This window comes from Molothrus aeneus, chromosome Z, assembly GCF_037042795.1.
Source record: "Molothrus aeneus isolate 106 chromosome Z, BPBGC_Maene_1.0, whole genome shotgun sequence".
Classification (NCBI taxonomy): Eukaryota; Metazoa; Chordata; class Aves; order Passeriformes; family Icteridae; genus Molothrus; species Molothrus aeneus.
The window spans coordinates 67,841,459-67,861,819 of record NC_089680.1 but is presented as its reverse complement, the minus strand read 5'-3'; the positions used below and the strand labels follow the sequence as shown (position 1 = coordinate 67,861,819).

The 20,361-nt window shown below is 36.6% G+C and overlaps 1 protein-coding gene across 1 annotated transcript in view; it reads right to left on the bottom strand.

The window, feature by feature from the left end:
- The window catches only part of APC (APC regulator of WNT signaling pathway), a 71,927-nt gene that overhangs the window by 13,150 nt on the left and 38,416 nt on the right, over positions 1-20,361 (bottom strand). The window contains exons 7-15 of the mRNA XM_066569467.1: positions 19,002-19,085; positions 12,417-12,521; positions 8,756-8,854; positions 5,904-6,282; positions 4,671-4,766; positions 3,963-4,102; positions 2,868-2,945; positions 895-1,011; positions 34-248 (exon numbers count right to left, since the gene is read on the bottom strand). Of these exons, the coding sequence (XP_066425564.1) occupies positions 34-248; positions 895-1,011; positions 2,868-2,945; positions 3,963-4,102; positions 4,671-4,766; positions 5,904-6,282; positions 8,756-8,854; positions 12,417-12,521; positions 19,002-19,085 (1,313 nt within the window). The remainder of the gene's footprint in view (positions 1-33; positions 249-894; positions 1,012-2,867; positions 2,946-3,962; positions 4,103-4,670; positions 4,767-5,903; positions 6,283-8,755; positions 8,855-12,416; positions 12,522-19,001; positions 19,086-20,361) is intronic.

Sequence of the window (20,361 nt, the reverse complement as noted above, 5' to 3'; positions counted from 1 at the left end):
TAGAACAATTAAAATTGTCAGAAGTGTACCCACCTATGGTCCTCATTAGTAGCAATTAGGCTAGAAACATTTCTTAGTATTCCTCCTCCACTTTCTATGATGGCTAAAGTGTTTGTTTGGCTCCGGTATGTCAGTGTGCCAACCAGAAATGCAAGAGCACCATCAACAGCACATATGTCAGCTTTATTCCCAGTGCAGTGAGCTGACAAATTCCATAAGGCACTCAGAACGCTTTTCAGGGTGGATTCCTAGGAAAACAGCAACATGACAGGAGAAGTTTTGAGCTATTGACCTTAAGCTCTCAGAAACTTCATTAAGTTAGCTTCAGGGAGCTGTGTACACTCCAATTCTGTTTTCTGGGGTGGTAAGGTGCAGGCAGCAGTGCACATGTATTTTGTTTACTTTGCTCCTTCCTTCAGCCATGGATTTGGTACTGCCTGCCTCAGAAGTATCAGAAATATGTGCCTCAATACTTGTTTGCTGCCACAATGATAGAAGGGCTTGAAGAACAGTTGGCAGCAGTCTCTGGGATGGAATATACTCTCATCTACATACCAAAAAAGTTGTAGATGCCTACTAACTAACTCAAAAGAGCTTTTATTAAATGACAAAATTATAAAAAAGACTATTTTAACAGCACAGCTCATGAAACTGAAAAGCAAAAGCAGTCAACCCTCATAAATAAAATCAGATCAATACTAGTTTTGAGGTGACATTGCTCCATTGTGGTCTGCTGCTATGTTAAATCAAACTCTTCTTCCAGAAAAATTACCTGAGCCACATCAACTGTTTCAGCAACTGCTGTTATTAAAAATGGTCAATGGTCATATTAGCGTTTTGTGTAAAATAAATGCAATCTCTCAAAAATTCAATTTAATAACTTATAGAAGATACCTTTTTAACTTCTAAAGCACATTCCATCAATGCTTTCACACTTCCAACTTCTCTTAGAGTCTTTTTACTGTTTACATCTGCTCGCCAGGACAAGTTCCTCAATACACTTGCAATGACCTGCAAAATGAGAAAGAAAAGTAACATATTTCAAGGTAGGTATGTTTTTAGCAGGTTATCAGACTTTCCTCCTGGACTTATCAAAATGCTATGTTAATTAACAGTGGTCATGTTCAGTTACTGAACTAAAATTTGCTAACATCTGCTTTTTGTTGTATTGTCTGCTAGACTGTCTAACGTTTCAGCATCAAGTTTGATCAAAGGTATTGGCTTTTGTGTGTTGGTACTTAAAACAGAGATTGGAAGTCAGGTTTCCTGCTTCTCTATTCTTATGTCTGTTTTAGACTTATATTATCTCAAAGGAGAGATTTATATAATATTTTTTTCACTTTTTTCACTTAGAACAATACCACTTGCCTGTCTCTCATGTGGTATGATTATTTTGATGTTTATAAAGCTCTTTAAACTATTTTTAAAATACACTCTGCCTTTTACAAGCAGAATAGCTATGTCCAGAAGATGTCCTGGTACTTGGCAGCAGTTAGACTGAGATAGGTTGTCACTGTAGTGGGCAGTCATTACACATTAAACTCCATCCATTCATGAGCAGCTGTAAGCATGCATATTCCTCGTGAAATTAATTTGATAGAAAACTTTTGCTTATGGGTGTTCTCATTGTCACAGAAGTGCATAAACTTTTCAGGTTACGTGGTGAATGCTCCCTTGCTCACCCACCCAGTGGAGCACAGGGAGCCAGTGGCACATGGAAGAACCTGGGAACACCCAGCCCTGGCTGCTCCCAAGGAGCCACCAGCCCTTCAGAGCCCACCTCAACACAGCCAGAGCAACACAGGAGCCCAAAGCCAGGTGGGAACTGTGCCCTGTCCAGGCTCTTCCCAGGACTCTCCCAGGGAACCCACCACCCCGTGGCATGGCTGTGACACTCAAGGGAGTCAAAGGGAGCAGCTGTCTGCCCATTTTGGACAGAGGGGATGTGGGACACTGTGGGAACCAGGGGAAGAGCACTCTAGAACTGTAGAACTTATTGCGGGATGGCAGAACCCAAAGGTTTCAAGTGCAGGAAAACAGATGGATTGAGGTGATCTTTCAGCACAGGAATGCACAGGGGACAGAAAGGCACAGTGACGTCTGAACAGCTGATTGGCTGATACAGTTGTGTGGACATGCCTTTTGAGTACACTGATCCCATATTCTTACTAAATCTCATTTATAACTTGTCCTGAGTGGAGGATTTCATGCTCTGTGTGTGTGTTTGTGTGGTGTCTAAGTGTCAGTGGCTGGAGACATCCCAGAGTTCAGAGGGCCCATGGGGCTGTGACTCTCCTTTCAAGAATACTCAATACCTGTCCTAATACCACATCACAGAGTTTATCCAAGAGTCTCTGTTGTAATTCTAGTATTTTCCTCAATTGTAACTTAAGAGGTAAGGTCAATTTTATTTAAAATTGCTCTTATGTCAGATGATTCAGTCAGACTGCAAGGAAAAAGGTGGTTTTATTTTAAAGAAGTGTTCCACTTTGTATGCAATAAGCATTAGTTAAAGTTGACTATAATTTAATATTTAGTAATTTTACACAAGTTCCAACAGTTCTGCTCTCTCAGTTCTGAGGATTATCCTAAGCACTTCCTAAAGGCTTTATTTCAGGCTGTTTTCCTTACACAGAAGGACCCATTAGAACAGACAGTAACAGATCAGAATCATAAAAAAATTTGCAGCCCATGCATTATGATTTACAAAAAACGAAACCACAAAAAACCCAGACCGTGATCCCACAGATAAGAATATTTTACAAGAAGAATGTACTTCCTAATTAATGAAGTATGAGAAAAATTTTACATCAAAGTTAAGGCAGATAAGACAACAAAAAAAGTATTTTATCTCAAAAGAGCATTACCTGCTGTAAGTCTTCGCTTTCAGATTTCAGCTGGGCTACAAGAGCTCTCATGCAGCCCTTCATGGAACATAATGTAGCCTGTTAGGAATCAGGAGAAAAAAAGAAAGTGAGTAGTACTAAATAGCAGGTTAGATGGCTGCTTCTGCACAATGTTTTGATATTTTAAGCAAATCATATCTATGTTCATATCTATTTATCTTAGTAAATATGTTGTCAACAATAAATACTTGGTTTACAACTACTAAAAAATTTCAGCACAGCTATCAGTGTAAATACATAAGTGGCAAAATTGTGCTAAAATTTTGTATTTATTTTTTACAGTACTTCAAGGATGTGATCTTTACTGCCTTAGAAGCCTTCTTTCCTTTGCACCACATAAAAACACCTGTGAGCCAGCAATGTGTTGTTACCTACTGCCTAGTGAGAGAACAAATCCTGAGTTCTCTGAAGTCTGTTATTTCCATTTACTGCTGAAATCTCTTCCCTCTAGAGCAGAAGGGTAGGTCTTCAGTATTGAGTTATTTTAAGATACACAGACTGGCAAATCTATTGGAAGTTTCTAGAGTTTAAAGAAATGTCTTTGTCAGAAATTAGGGGAACCAATTTTCTTTTATAATGATTGAAGTGGTGCCCAGTGTGATCCAGATACACTCCATATATTTAAAAGCAAGCTCTACCCTGAATTGAGGTTGGAAAAATTTCATTAGACAGTAATAGTATTGTTAAATAACTGAAAACTTCAGAAAACGACCCAATTACATATTTTAATTCAACATTCTCAGAAAGAATCAGTTACTATAAAATCACTGTGTGCTGTTCTAACCTAGTTCTCATTAAAAAAGCAGGTCAATAGATAAAATCCTTGCTTTCAGTGACAAAAGTGATTTGAGAGCCAATACCATAGATGTATGATGGAACATTCTGTTTGTGCTGCTCTCTGTCAGCAACAGGATGGAATAGAGATAGTATATGAACTCAACTGCCTTGAGTTTAAACTCAATATCCTATCCTGGAGATTTTAATCACCTGTGTTGAGAGCTGTAATTCAAACAGCTATGAACTGAAATTACTGCAAGTTTACAGTTCTGTTCTCACCTTGTTTGCCACATCTCCAAAAGTCAGGTTTGTCAGAGCCATGCCAGCATACCTCCTTAGGGTAACACTATAGTGATCATTTGTGAGTCCATACATTTCACAATCCACTTGCAGCAGTTCAGCAATGGCCTGCAAACCTCCTTTAAAAAGATTCAGGTAAGAAAAACAGTCATACCTGTACTCTAATGTTGTACATACAGGACATATGAAGCAAGGAACAAATTGCATTTTTATGTACAGAAGAAACCTCAAATGTCTGAAAACCACAATGCTCAGAAAGAAATACGAATTGCTAAAATTACATGCATGGAATTTATTGAGCATGGACTAAAAAAAATTCAGGCTGTCAAATAAGAACATATGCAGGATAAAAAACGCCACTAAAACACCAATCAAAAAACCACCCATCCTGGAAAGTAGTCTCAATTTTAAGTCCAATACTTGTAAAATTGCAAATATTTCCACAATAATATTACTCTTCAGAAATTCACAATTCATGCCAGAAAAAACAGTAACTGACATAATAATTTATGCACTGGGAAATGGTATAGTTAATTTCAACTGCTTTCAGTACTTAGGGGGCAACAACTGACACAAATGAATTGCTGTTAATAGCTTAAATTGTTAGTAAAAAAAAGCCATATACGCAGTGACATGCACAAAGTTTCTAGCAATGGCTTCTAGCAAGCTTCACAAGTCCAATCTTACCAAGCTCATTCATTGCATGTCTGTGTTCTTCATCAAATGAAAGTTTCATCAAAACACACACTGCAGGACAAATCTGATGATCCACTGGAGCAGGCACTGATCCAGAAACAGGTAACAATTAGTACCTTCCAGGTGATTTTGTCTAGATCATAAGTTCTCCAGAGCAAATCTAATCTTAAAAATAAACCAGCTGCAGCTTTGGTCAGGTCTGTATCTTCCCAGTAATCCATGAACACACAATTAGTTAAACCATTACTAAAGAAAGTGTGTACTGTAAATATATTTGATGCTTGAAAACAAATTAGGGAGAATTCTGAATGTATGCGCTGAGCTAGAAACACAACTTGCAGTGCAAAAAATATTACCTTATTACTCTTAGAAATTAATAATATTTGTGAAACAAATCAATATGGTCAAATATTCTGGTGGCAATAAATAATATTCTGTTTCTTTGGGTGCTATATCCTTACGAATGGTTAATTAAACCTTCTGCTTCATAACCTAGAAGTTTTTAAGTTCATACTTTTGTGAGCTAGGTTCTGAATAATGCAGAAATGGTACTGATACAGCTTTTGCAGAGGCCACTTCTGCTGAATTGCATCAGGCAAAAGGCAGCCCTGATTTCAGTCACACACCTGCCATGGACACCTACAGGCTACACTCACGGGATGCCCTCAATTCAGAGGAGCAATGAAGGTAACTCTAAGCTTAAATCTATTTTTCTAACTGTTCCCTGAGAAAAATCCTATTAATTTACATTTCTCAATTTACATTTACATATAACATTATAAACAGCAGTTCATTTTGATACATAGAGATTATTTAATTGGTTCTCTCTGCCCCTCTCCCAAATGGAAAGTGCTATCTCCTAAACATCTGCATGAAGAGCAATTTGGGACTGTTTATCCATAAAAATGTAAATCAGAATGAGTATATATTCAATATTATTTTACAAATTACAAATATAAACCACTAGAATTACTATCTGTAAAGTACACCAAAGTCCAAGATTTAAATTTAAAAAGCTTCTAAATAGGGTATTGTATCTGTGACACATACTATTTCTCAACAGTAGCTGAACTTAAATAAAGGAGAAACCACGCACACACACATATATATAGATAAGAAAACTTGCATACATTCAACAAGAAGTTAGATTAAAGCTGTACTTTCTGTAAATTCACTCTTTTCAATATATCTTTGAAATGCTTTTATATGGCTTGCAGAACCTACTTGGGTTTTTGTCTTGGTCCATGCCTTGTTCATGTGCCTCCTGCCATTCCCAACACGTTTCACAGTAAGAACGGATCTGCTCCAAGAGATGGAGCACACGGATTTCCCGTCTGCCTCGCTTATCATCGGGCTGGGAGTGAATGATGTTGTGCAGTGCTGCGCTGGCTCTGGCACGGGCCTCTTTACTACCACGGGAGTTTCCTAACAACACAGAGTCCTTATCGTTGCCATGTAAAAGCTGGATGAGGAGAGGAAGACATCCAGACTGACGCATGGCTATGCAGCTGTCCTGGGAGCTAGACATTGCTAGCAATGTTCTTGACATGTCATCTTTATCATGAGTACCAAGCATTGATAACAATGAATACACCATTTCCACCTGCAGGTCAAATGATTTTAAAAATACAGTTACGTTTTAAAAACACACATAAAATTGAAACGAAACTTGAATGGTACATATGAGCAAAAAAGCCCCTTATTTAATGGTGAAAAAAATTGTACTACTTCAGCATTCATAATCTTAATAAATTCCACTTAGTGGTTAAATGGCTGGAAGTGGGGCGTAGCTGTGTGTAACTGTATTAATCTAGAAAACCAATAGCAAAGACTTCCAGATTTCCATCATACAAAAAGATTAAACAATTGTATAATTAAAGTGTTTCATTTTGGGAAACCAAAATACCTTCAAAATTAAATCTTTTTTTAAAAAGGTATCCTGTGTGTGAATTCATTACACTTTATTTATAGTCTACATCATGCTGAAAAAACATCCATGTATTTTAAAGTTTTCCTTTAAAACACCTCAAATTAACTGATAATTTTTTGTTATAATCACTGACTTTTATATGAACCAGATTATTTTGAGCAAATGCAAAACTAAAGAGTTAAATGAATACTTTTTCAAGTTTACAGGGATAAAACCAGTAAAGCAAACAAATGCTTATTTAATATGTATAAAATACTGAGCATTTGTCAAGTTAACTCATGCCATGAAAACCCAGAATTACCCATTTAACTTGGAGTAACCCACTTCTTAAAATTAAAAATAGTGATTTTTTTAGTGATTCCCTTGGCTTTTGTGTAATATTGTGGTCAAGGCACTATTTGTACTCCCACTCTTCAGTAACATCTTTCAATCAAGAAATACATTTGATTCTTCTAGTCAACTTTTAGCAGAATAACAGGATGTAGAGGATGAGCTTAGATACTATCTAAAAAACTCCAAACTTGTAAAGCCAAGATAAACAGGAACACTGAAAGTCAAAGCACAACATAAAGAAACTATCAAAGGGAATTATAAAGTAGCAGCATGTATGTTTCTCTAGAATATAGTAAATAAGGAAGAAATGAGACTTAGAACCATTAGACAAATTTTCCTACTAACAATTAGATATTTGCACTGGTTGCCCTGTCAATGAATGATTTTATTTGGTGTCTTCAGTGACAATTCCAATGTGCCTGAAGATTAATACACATACCAAGTTAAAAAAAAAAAAAAAAAGAACATCAGCAGGCAGACTAAATAGTGAGTCTGGTAACATGGACTTCTCTAAACACTTACAGGTTGCTGAGGCAATACAAATCTTAAGAGTTTGTTAAAATGTATGGTCACATGGCAAAACCCATTGAAATAGACTTCTGTGACAGTCTAGCATCCCAGTTTGGAGATCCTGTCTTCCTGGTCTGGGAAACCCCAAATGTAGCATTTAAACAAAGCCTTTGATTCTTAAAGGAGAATGAATTTATTTGCTTTATGTGTATCTCTTTGCAAATGTTTCAACTGGCAGCTATAATACAGTGTTACTTGGATTTGGAAGGTTAAGTTTTTGGCAGATAATAAAGCTGAAGAAGCCACCAAATCAGGCCTCCAAGTTGCAGCTCATGTATTATAGGAAAAACAAACAAATCTATTTGTTTCTCTTGTTTAGACTGACTGCCCACAGACTCATCTCTTTTTGCACCTGTAAATGTACTCCTCCATTTAGAATCTCTACCATTTTCCCTTTTAAGGCATTAATATTAATAATTTCCTACCCCACAGTACACTCAGTTAAACCTGTGTCTTTGCCTGTATCCTTCCACACTCACTCCTCTTCTGCGTTCAGGGCTTTCCCACCGCTTGTAACTTTGTGGAGTTCTACAGTTTGCAGTGAAAACTGGCAGACAGACAGCTGTTATCAACTCCATTTAGGATGTGCATACAGCGTGGGACTGAAATTACAACACTGTGATACTGTTTTAAGGCCCAAAATCATTAACACTATGCAAAATTAATAGGTCCACCTTCCCAGAGAACTGTTCTCAGCACACCACCCACAATATCCATACTGCTGCTGATTCCAGAGGCAGTATGAGATCCAGTGGCTCCTGAATTTGCCCTTTTCTTCCCCTCTCTTTTCATGCTTCATATGTACTTTTTAGTGCAGTCTTCTATCGGCAGATGCTGTGAAGGGCTTAAATAAATTTTTTTGGTCTGTTTAATTTCTTGGCAACTGTGTCTGTTTTGTGGATTTGGACTCCGCAAAAGTATTCAAAGAAACGCTCTTAAAAAGGTTAATTTTCATCATGGATTATAAAGAAACATCACAAGGTTTTTTGATATCCCAGTAGCTTCTAGGAATTGCTTGTTCCTTACTGTAACAACTCTTAACTCATCATCAACAAGTCAAAAAAAAGATTTCTGTGCACATATTTTCAAAGCTGAAAAATATACTAAAATTTTAACTTAATAAAAATTACTATGTATGGACAAGACTCTTCAGATAATATTAGTACTACTGGCAGAAACAATGAGGTTATTGTATTAGTAAAAATGTAGCATTAGCGACCTGTGGTTTGTAATCTTCGGTTACCTTGGTACCCAGATGACTTGTCAGTCTGCGAGGAACAGAATAGTTACTACTAGAGCTCATAACACTGGCTGTCTCATGGTCCACTCGAGCAGCAGAACCCTACAGATTTAAACAACAACTCATATAAAACAAAGTCTGAGGGACAGAACAACATTGAGTTTCAGCACTGGATGATGCAGTTGTGCCGAGAGCAATGAACTATCAACCTGCTTCTCCTTAGGTCCTCTCTGCCCTGACACAACAGAGAGGTCACTGTTAAACTTGGTTCTATTAACCTTTTTTCCTGAGATTCAGTCTCAATAGAACTGTAATTTCAACTGAATGGATTTAATTGCTATTTTCACCACGAAGAAGTAGATTTTGGAACAAACTGAATAATAATTTTGACAGTGAAAAAAGCAGACTCCATTTTTATGTCAGATTTTGTAGCGCACTGGAGAAGTATCTGAGAACCCACCAGTAAGAAGAGTCTGATCTGGGCAATGAATAACTCCACCTGAATTTGTTTATTTCAAAAGCAAAGCATAATGGTGTAGTGAAAACTATAGAATAATGCTGACAACACTTGATGTAATTTTCCTAGAATCTAGGTATGCTCCTACCCGTATTAGCAAGACTCAATTATTAGCATCTTTGTCTTATTTTAATTATTTCATGTATTTACATTTTTCCTTTTTCTGCCATTTTTTATCCACTCATATTCTTACGTTTTATTTGCTGTTGTTTTCTATCTGTGATGTTTCCCTTACTGTATCACTCCCTTCCCTTCTGCTCTGGGAAATTAAAAATATATTTGTTTAGAGAACACTTCTAGTATCAATAACTATATTCCTGAGGTAGTCACCAGTTTTAATTTGATCCTCTAAAAAAGCTAAAATCAGTTTATGGAATTATTAGCCTAATTTGCAAAACATTTTCGAACTATGAGGATCAATGGATATAATTTTTTTTTCCCAGTAAAAATAGGTAACACTGAAGAAAATTACATGGAAAACACTTTGAAATAATGTCTGTTTCTTCTATGTGCTCCATAAAGAAAGAGGAATTTTGCAGTTCATACAGTTCAACATCTTAAACATGAAATTGAAAGAGACTTGTAAGTACAAGGTAGGAGTAACTTAATGAAGTGTTCGTATAGACAGAAAAGAATCTAGTTATATTGGAATATTTAAACACATTAACATTATTATACTCATTTCACTTCCATGTTTGAATCCAGAAAATGTGATACATGTTCCAGAAGTATTTTATGCTACAAGAGTATAACTGGAATTATTTATATTAACTCCATTTATTCCATTCTATATTTCCTATGTAAACAAACCCTTATTTTCTCTGTTGGCTACAGGGAAAAAATCAGAATCTAAAAGCCTAGGAAGAAAATCACACTACATTTTCTCCATAATTCAGTTAAATAATGTTCAGTGCTATAGTGAAGTATATGGGCAATATTCCCATACACTTCACTATAGAATATGTGACATATATGGGGATGAATTCCTGGAATTTTACACCCTGCAATCCCTTCATATTTCCTCAAACTACATTCAGAGGATTACAGGTTCAACATAATGTACGTACCAAAATTATCCATTATTAAGCTCAGTGTGATTGTTTCATGCAAAAAGGTAAAAAAGGACACAAGTCTGGGGCACTATCTATTAAAATTCACCATGGTGTAGATGGAAAAGCAACCTCAGTTCAGGTAACCAATTCCTTCAGGGCCATCACATGGCTGGGCCACCTGCTCAGCTGAAGTGTAACTACATTTCTCACTGGCTTGTAAAGACTAATGCCAAGGAACTAATGTCAGGTGAGCAGTCATTTATCCAAGAAAATGGGAAATGACAAGGAAATGTTAGGTGGACCCTTCCTGTATAGGACCTCCTCCTTCAAAATCTTTTCCTGTCTACATCATCTTGTTTCTGGCTTTTATACTTCACTATCTTTCACTCACTCTTTTACCTTGCTATTTACCATGCCAGCTGAGTAATTTTCTCTGTTTTGTGATGTATTTTCTTAACAACATGGTCAATCTCAACAAATTCCTTTATAGAACTTCCAAAATGAAGCTATAAACAAAATTTTAGTCCAGCAGGAAAGTAGTGAGTGCAATGGAAAAGACAGCTGAAAGATGGTGCTGAAAAGGACACACTTGAAAAGTGAAAAATCCTGGATTCAATTAACACTGACTACAAAATCAATTAGAACAAAATAAATTGGTGAAAACTTTTTTTTTTCACTCCACTGAATGATGATTGCTCTAAGTATACTGAGCTGGTTTATCAGAAATAAATGTTATGTCCAATCCATTAAACCTTCTCAGTCTGGACTTGCACTGAAAGTAAATAATCCCCAGATGGCTGTTTTAAAATAGATAGAGTGCCATGGCTCTATCCCCCACCAGGAGGAAGGAATAGCCATGTTTTATATATTTTTACAAGGCAAAGGTCAAAATTGCACAAATCCTCAACATTAAGGCCTCAACTGAATTATGAACGGATCTTCCATTTGCATAAGTCTGCCAAGACATGTCAATCCCTTTTTCCTTCCTTCTCTGTAAAATACATTGTCCAGAAAAAACTCCTAATTCATTCTCTGAAGATGGATGATAGAGCAACAATGCATCAATTATTTAAATACATTATGCTTTCAGCCCAAAAGCAGCAGTGAACTATTTTCTTCCCAAACAATAAAGCTGTCATAAGAATTAAGAGTCAGAACCACAATAAGATATGGATGATAGAATTTAATTCCAAATGGTGATCAAATGTATTTCAAAAGCAAAATTATGGGCTGTGCTTAATGTTTAATCAAGAGAAATATTCCAGCCAAACCACAATTCTTTCTGATAAATCTTCTACAAGACACTTTCGGAAATATTTAAATAATTTTACTTCCCTGGAGTAACAAAAACATCCTGTATATGAATTCAGCTATTAAATCTGTAGTGTGAAGTTTTAAAAACCCAAATTACTAGTGGGAATGTCTAAGCTACAGTTGGAAATCATGAAAGAAAATAATCATGGTAAATAAATGAAAGTATTTTTAGCCAAAGAGAGTAGTAATAAATATTGATTTTAAAGGATAAGTAAAGAATTTAATGTATACCTCAAAATATTCCACTACTGTATTTCAGTAATAAAAGGAGAAACAGCAATGGAAGATTATTTAGAAGCATTTAAATAACCCTTCAGCCAACTTTCAGGAGATTACCTCATTGATACTTCAGTTTCAAATAATAAACCTGTCATTTGCTTTTCTTCTTTTTTTAAAAATCACCAGCATCTTAGTGGTAGTTTCTAAAATGAAAATTTGAACAATTTTCGTAATTTACTAGCACTTCTGATATTACCGTTCACCTACAATGAAATACGTTTCCTGTAATCACTCTTGCCATCTCTTTCACACCATTAGGCTCATTAATCATTTAAACAAAAGAAAAATGCTCCCTGCATTACTGAATATTTATATGTCCCTTTATTCAAACACTTCCTTACAGTAAATACAATAAATTTCCCAGATATAGATGGAAAGAGGAAAAATATACTTTTTTTTAAATGAGTAGACATGCAAACACACTAAGTTAAATACCAGCATGTAAGCATCATATGTCTTAAATACTTAATTATATTAAAACAAGGAAAATACTCTTACTTACCTGACCAGTACTGATGGTTGCCACACTGATTTCTGCTGCTCCTTGACCTTCATTCTGCCTCTCTGTATCATGGGAACCTGCCTCATGCTTGCTTTGAGGTGCTCTCTGTTAATACAAGAGTTTATGAAATTACAAACAGAAATGAGGTACAATTTACCATTCAAAGATTCCTTGGCTGTGAGCACATCAATACTGCATCCTCAGAAGCCACTGAGCAGCACTTTGCATTTCATAATCCTGAGCCTCAAAAATTAACAGCAGAGACTGAGCGCCTTCAAAAACTGCGAGATGAAAGAGAAGCATTTCCTCTGAGGATTACAGCCCTGCAAGACAAAGGATCTGCTGTGACACACAGCAGCACCATTTTCCACCAGCTGTGCTCACATCCCTATCAGAAATGTAACAGAATTGGAGCAAACGACTGTCTACTCTGCTGGACACGTGATCCCTGCTTTTACTGGGGAGCATGGCCAGCACTGTTCAATTAAGCTTCACGTTTAAAGATGAATAATTTCTGCTTGAACAGAAGGATATCTCTACTATAAGAATATTCTAAATGTCAAGGACAAACAGTGCAGGAATTACCACTTTGACTGAAAAGAAATTTATACAGCCCGATACTGATCCATCTAAAATTTTGTCAAAATAAATTTAACTGACGTGGCAAGCTGGTACAGAGAGGTTTCAGTTCCTTTAGGAAAACAGATTTTTATACATCTACATAAAAACTAAATTGGTCTTCCTGATGCTGATAGGCATTTAAATGAGCAGTTATGAAATATGTGAAGTATCAAACATCAGCTATTAATAGGTTTAAAACATTTCACATTTTCAGAAAGACATGAATAATCCATGGAAATGGCTGAAGTTTGGAGTTGAAAGCAATATTATTTTCTAAGTATTGCTTTTGTTGCCAAGCTTCATTTCACATACTGAAAGGCTACTACCTAACAGACAACACAATCTTAATTAATTTGTTTAGCCACATATGGTCTATGTCATCCAGTTTCTATGTGGCTCTGCAATGTTTTTGAGCTGCAGAGCCTAGCATAGCACAGTCTGCCTCATCATGCTTTAAGGATATTTATCTCTGACTTTTAGCAATACCTCTCTTCAATGTACACACCCTGAAACATCTTTGGATACTCTCAGTGATTAAATTCATACAGTATCACTGGCATAAATAACTCTGTTTTGTTCATCTAAGACAGAAGAGTCTCACTTAACATTAAGCAGAATTTCAGAAACCACTAATCAGCACGTGAAGTAATTAATTTAGGGAAAAATTTAAAAGTGTAAATATAGTTTAACTAAATGAATAAGGTATGTAAAAAATGCAGGCTATTATACCAACTAGTAATGTGAGGAAATTGGAAACAACTATAGGTTAAAAATTCCTTGACGTTATACCTTCACTTACAGAAAATAAGCCACAAAGCAAATCTCCAAGTATTTTAGCACACACAGTGTTACTTCTTTCTAAAATCTGATCTAATTTTTCACCCTCTCTGTCACTGTGTATAAAATGAAACTGCTATTGATGCTCATACAGTAACTGAAGAAATTTTGGTTCTCAATACAAGAGTCAGGCACTCAGTTAAGATCAGGCCTTGCTGTACATGAAGTGAATTCAGTATAATGCTAAATTCCTGTCTCACAACACACTTCAATCTTGAATAAAATGTAATTATGAGTTTGACAAAATCAAGACAGATTTTTCCAGTCACTAAATGACTGCAAAGCACGAAGAAAGTAGTACTGGACATGCCTAGAGGTGAAAATCTGAATGGTTCATTAGCAGGGCTCTGACCCACTGGGTCACCTGAGAGGGAATACTACTCCTTTTCCAAGAACACTCCTGGGGATTGGGACAGGGTGGTCAAAATGGGGTGTACCTATTAAATAGTTCTGCTGCATCCACAGCACAGAGATATTTCATTCCCTGACAAGAAAAGTTTCTGCTCTCCTTTAACACTTTCTGCTTCTATTAACATACATTTGTTTTCTACAAGCTATTTAAGAATGAGATACTTTCCCATTTCCCCTAAGCACTCTCAAGAATATGCCAATACAAAATGTAGTCAACTCAACGCACAAATTAATTTGTAAGGCAGTTTTTAACAGTTACTAGCAGGGTTTATCTGATTTGAGATGCAGAATGTGCTCACAACATACAAACCCATTACTGTCACATGAGTTATCAGCTGGACTTGAACATCAAATCTGTGAATTCTCAGTGAAGACTCCCTACCACTTCAGCCACTGAAGTAATTTGAAGTGAACTGTTCTCTTAATGCAGACTGGCACAAAAGAGTTAATAACAACACAGGCAGCAGAAAGCAGGTTATTAGTTGAAAATGGAGTATTTATATAAATATGTATTATATTATTATAATGTATAAAATGATTAAACATTTTTATTTATTACATATGAAAATAGCACATATCCATGCAGATGGATAATGTAAAAATATTTTTGTATAGATACAGTATTACTGTAAATGAATTAATATTCATCTGACAGACTGCAGATTAATGGTTAGAAAGGCCATATAACACTGAAAGTATATCCCTCCTTCATGGTGCCTTTTAACACTCAACACAGGACCTGTGGAAGAAAATACAGAAGCCACCAACCACATCAGCAAAGAACAGCATGTGAACAGCAGCAGGCTCTGTAAACCCTACGTGAGGCACAGCAGCCAGAGAATGGCACACAGGTCCCCTGGGTTAACCTGTTTTGAAGCATGACTTTTGAGGAGGCCTAAGCTGGCTTTGTAACCCCTGCCATTGCTGAATTTTGGCATCAGACCATGAAAGTCAGTTTGACAGAGTTCTCTTGTTTGCTCTTGCAGCAAAATTGTGGGAGACTGCATGTGCTGATTACAGGGACATGGAGCTACTCCTTCCATCGCATTTGCCACAATGTTCTAAGTGCTTCTGAAGTCAGCAAGAATTATCATTATCAGTTATTAATTTCCATGTATTTATTAGTAGAAAATTATAAACTCTAGCTAGCACACTAGACCTTGACTATTTCTGCTAAGAAACCCAATTATAAATAATTTTACCTAATGCTTTGTCAACCTGAGATGCTGACGCTTATATATTCATTAGGAATTGCCATTACTCCATATTAAACACAATAGATATACATGTATAAGTAAGAGATATATGAGAAAATGGAAAATGCAACAAATGAAACTGTAAGAAATTATTTTGCTACGGTTGATTCGAAGACAAAAGAAACTCTTGTGAGAAAAATGACTGAGAATGCTCTTGTCCATCACAGTATAAAACCTGCTGAGCATAATTTCAGGAAGAAAAAAATCCTTTACATTTTATCTACGGCAACACTGCCCAATGGAAGTATTTTCAAGTTACAGATATTATGAAAGAAGGGCTTGTACAACTACTGCCAAAAATTTCCTTTTTCCTTTTAAATAATTTCATATTGTACCCAAGAGCTGAAAATTCTTTCTGGACAGGTCTAGAATAATTTTTCTAAAATCATTCATGAGACTTAGCAATTTGCCAAACCTTAAAAATGTGATAAAATGTGTGTGAGAATTTTCTCTGCTCATTGACTCTCAAAAGCTGATTTTACGCCACAGCTTTATATTAGGTCTTACTCTTCAAGATATATTGCACTTGGGTTCCACAGTGACTGGTATCACCACAGGGCCTACTGTATCAGCAGACAAGCTGTGATATTTATTATTGTTGTTACCAGATCTTTATAACAGAAGGAGCATATTCAATTTGGTTATTGGCACCGAAAACCAGGAAATAAAGTCTCCAACCAATTTACCAGCTCAGAAAGCCAACATTTCTTTATTACCAGTGCTGAATGCATGGGGAATTCTGCTCAAAGCATGCTCAGTAACAGACTAACAGACCAGGGTATATTCCTGAAACAAATACATATTCATCACATTTCCTGAATATATGCATATATGCTAATTATTTTCATGGACTTATCTGGATACAGTTCAGATTTTCTGATGAATCTTTTCTCCTTGAGAGTATCTCAAATATGTGATCATGCCATAATGTACTTCTCTTATCATTCTTTGTTGTCACACAGAATCCTTGTTCTCAAAACTAATGTATCAGCTAGTACATAATAATTACTGATATAACTAAATAAGGAAGCATTAGTTGGAACACAACTTATTAGTCACAGATGTAGGGAGTTAACACAAGGCTGTGCTAATCTCTGGCATTTGTACTAAGCACTGAATGGTACCAAACTAAGCATTAACCACAAATACAGGGATCAAACCCTATTGTGCTAAGGTTAAAAGAATTTTCCAGCTTTCCCCCACTACTGTATAGACTTCTTCTTAAAAAAATATACTTATTCAGTATCAGGCACTGGATAAAAATATAAAAAATGTCTCATGTTTGTATTTTTCAGTTTTATGTACTTCACAGTGTTACTGCACCACCAGACAATTTCAGATCTAGCTGTTCTCTGTAGGAGATGGTCATCACTCAGAAATTACTGAAACACACTGTAAAGTATTAGGGTGTGTCTTGTGACTGCCTCCTTTACCACCATCAGCATGCTGGTAAGTCTGTCCTAAAACATGTAACTATGCAACCAGATATCCAAACATTTTCCAGATAAGACACATCATGCAAAATTTCAATATATCAGACCTTTAGTGTATGAGGCAGCCAAATGATTTGGCAGGAGTGAAAAACTATGAAACAACCTTTTTTCAATAGTTGCATCACAAAATATTGTCTTTCTTTTTCTACCAGAGTAAAAGATAAACACTCTGTCTGACTATATGAGGCAAAAGTATCTGTTGAGAGGCTGGTCAACCAGGCAGTGAGAGCATTATGCCAGAAATAACAGAGGACAGAAGATAGGGCTGGCAAGCAGGAGCCCTGGCTGGTGGGAACACAAGGGCAAAGCACACAGCTGAGATAAGAGCACGTCCTTGAGCACAGGTGTCCAAGGAAGAACAATGTGCAGCACAGCTGCCTTGCTGGGAACACTCCTAGGCCTGTGCTGGGCAATGGGCATGGCTGGGTGCTGCTCTCTGGCACATCCCTGCAGTGCTGCTCAGGGAGCAAGCAGGAGGTGAGGGACAGGGATGTGGACTGAAAACTGCTGGAATAGCTAGCAATCAGGGGGGTGCAATCAGTAGCACAAAGTACAGCTGGAAGCAAACTGAGTCCAATACTGTCCAACATCTGCATGCTGGGACATGGTGCACTCTCCTCAAGCTGGAGAAGCTGATACAGCATAGGGTTCAGCTGCCTTCCAAAGGGGCCTAGATGGGTGGGTAGAACGGGCTGAGAGGAAGCTCAGGCTGTTCAAGAAGGGGAGTACAATGTCCTGCATCTGTGAAGGAACAACCCCAGGCACCAGCACAGGCTGGAGCTGTCCAGCTGGGAAGCACCTGGAGGTCCTGCTGTGCCATCCTTTCAAAGGTCTTGAGGCAAAAATTCCAACACTGTCCTCTGCTGCAGTGAGGGGCATATTGTCAGCAGGGCCAGGGAGGTGGCCCTTCCTCTCCCCTCAGCATCCAAAGTCCTGTTAAGGCCTGCCCAGCACAATAAAGCTGGATTTACGATTGATTCACTGAAACAAGTCCTCTGCAGGGTTCAGCAGTCCTTAAAGGTCCTGAGCATCTCTCACACACAGAGAGGCTGAGAGAACTGAGCCTGTTCAGCTGGAGAAAAACAAGGCTCAGGGAGATCTTGTCAATATCTATAAACATCCGGACTGACTGATATCAATAGCCCAGGCAACTTTAATTTCACACACTACAGTCTGCATCACTTATAAGAATTTATTTCCCCCCCAAATCCTGGAACTATGAAACAAGTGGAAAATTTCCATCTACAAAATGGAAAAAATATACATCCTTTAGTGATTCAAATGATGCTCTGAGCTTTTTTTGTAGTTATTTTGGGTGAAGGCAAGTCATAAAATATTCATGTCAAACACACAATTTAATTTACCAGTACAAGAAATGGAGTTGACATTCTAAGTGAATTTCCATGAGAGCAGTTTTTGCTAATGGCAATTACTGCTATGGAGTTCGTAATTTACAGGAAACATCCTGCATTTCTTAATATAGAACCCTGTACTTAAACACTAAAATATACCAGGTTTCTATAATGAAGTCTGACAGAAGCTCTATTCATCCTTTTCTTACACCTTATCTCCTTCAAAACACAAACAAAAATGAAGGTGCTTATCACAGATTCATAATTACAAAGGCATGTACAACTGATTGTTTTAATTATTTCTAAAACCAGGACTCAGCCTTCATAAGCACATTGCACATTGACATTTTCAGTGAAATTTCAAGCTAAACTTTTAACTTACAGTCCTCATACTACTGTGGATAGAAGATCCACAGTAGTACGAGGACTAATCCAAGTATTCCATCTTCAGTTCATTAGAAACAGAGCAAGTAACAGTCCAAGAATATTGACTACCTGATTGTGACATCAACAGCTGATGGGAATAATCCTGCCTACCACTTTATTAAAATATTTTGGGTTTTTTAGAGAAAATACACATCCCACAATAAAAAAAGCAAGTTATTGCTCACTAACCTCTGCTTCAGCTGCTTGTGATTGCAGGAGCTGACGTATACGAAGAATGTCCTTCTCAATTTGTTGAATTCTGGCCACCCTTGCCTGAAATGAATGGATTTTCACATTTAATTTTGTTCAAAAGCTCCTTTTACTTACTGTACAGAGTGACAGCATGAAAAGTTCTTGGCAAATACTGCTGACTACAAAAAAACTTACTTTAGTAGATACAAGCAGAGGTACTACATGCAGTAATTCATGTGTTCTTTGTAATGCAAACAAGCAAGGGAATAGTTGGGGTTCTAATAACACTGAATACTCATTTGGATGTAATAGGTTGTCACACAGCACACATTTAGGTATTTAAAAATGCTCCCCTTAACTTGCACAATATTCTTGTTTCTGAAACTGACATTTTATGCAGATCTTTGGCATATTACTTCACTTTCATCTATAGTATCAGAATTTTACTTGCCTTTTAGTGATCTGAGAAATATTTTTATTTGCAGAGTGTCTTGGAAGGTATGAGACCCTGACAGATTTTTATTACATTCAGTTGCTCTACTGATGTGAGAATTTTGCTTATGTCCAACCTTGGATGATTCTCTGCTCCTACAAATCTCAAAGAATTTAACAGGCTAAGTATATATATATTAAAAAAAATCTACATACTGCTTCTTTGGTTTATCTGGGATTTTACAGACATCTCTGAATCAGTCTTTTACAGGCATATTGCTACACATTTCCCACTGCAACCATTCTGTGGTAAGAACAGGGAATATTAAGAGACTCCAAATGTAAAAGGATACATGTACTCCACACAAATTGTAGTGAAGCACAGGATGCATTATCAGTCTGTAAAACAGTTAGTGTATAACCTTGATAATTTAATAAATTCACATTATTTGACTTTAAATGTGGACAGAAGACCAAACTGATTAAAGAGTATTTTTTTTGGTGCCATGGATAGATTAATAAAATAGACATATTGTTGAAAAAAGTTCTAATGCCTTTATTTGATTAACATTTACAGTGCTATACTAGAAAAGCAATCTAATAGACACTGCAAAGATCAGCATTATAACCGACCTTATTTGACATGTTTATAATCTGAAAATGGAAATAAGATGAACTTTCAAAAGGTGCTAATGCCAGAAGATGCACATGCAATAGAAACACAATGCTATCTAGAAAATTTAGAAACACAAAACATAACCAAAAAATATGAATTACTGAAACACGCATCAGAAGCAGCTGTGGGGAAAACACCATAAGCATCAACATTTAGCAGAGCTAGAAAGGTATAACTTTAAGCTATACATTTGATTTGATTTTGTAAAGCAAAGTATTGGAAAATACAAAAAAAGCTTCAGCACAGAGG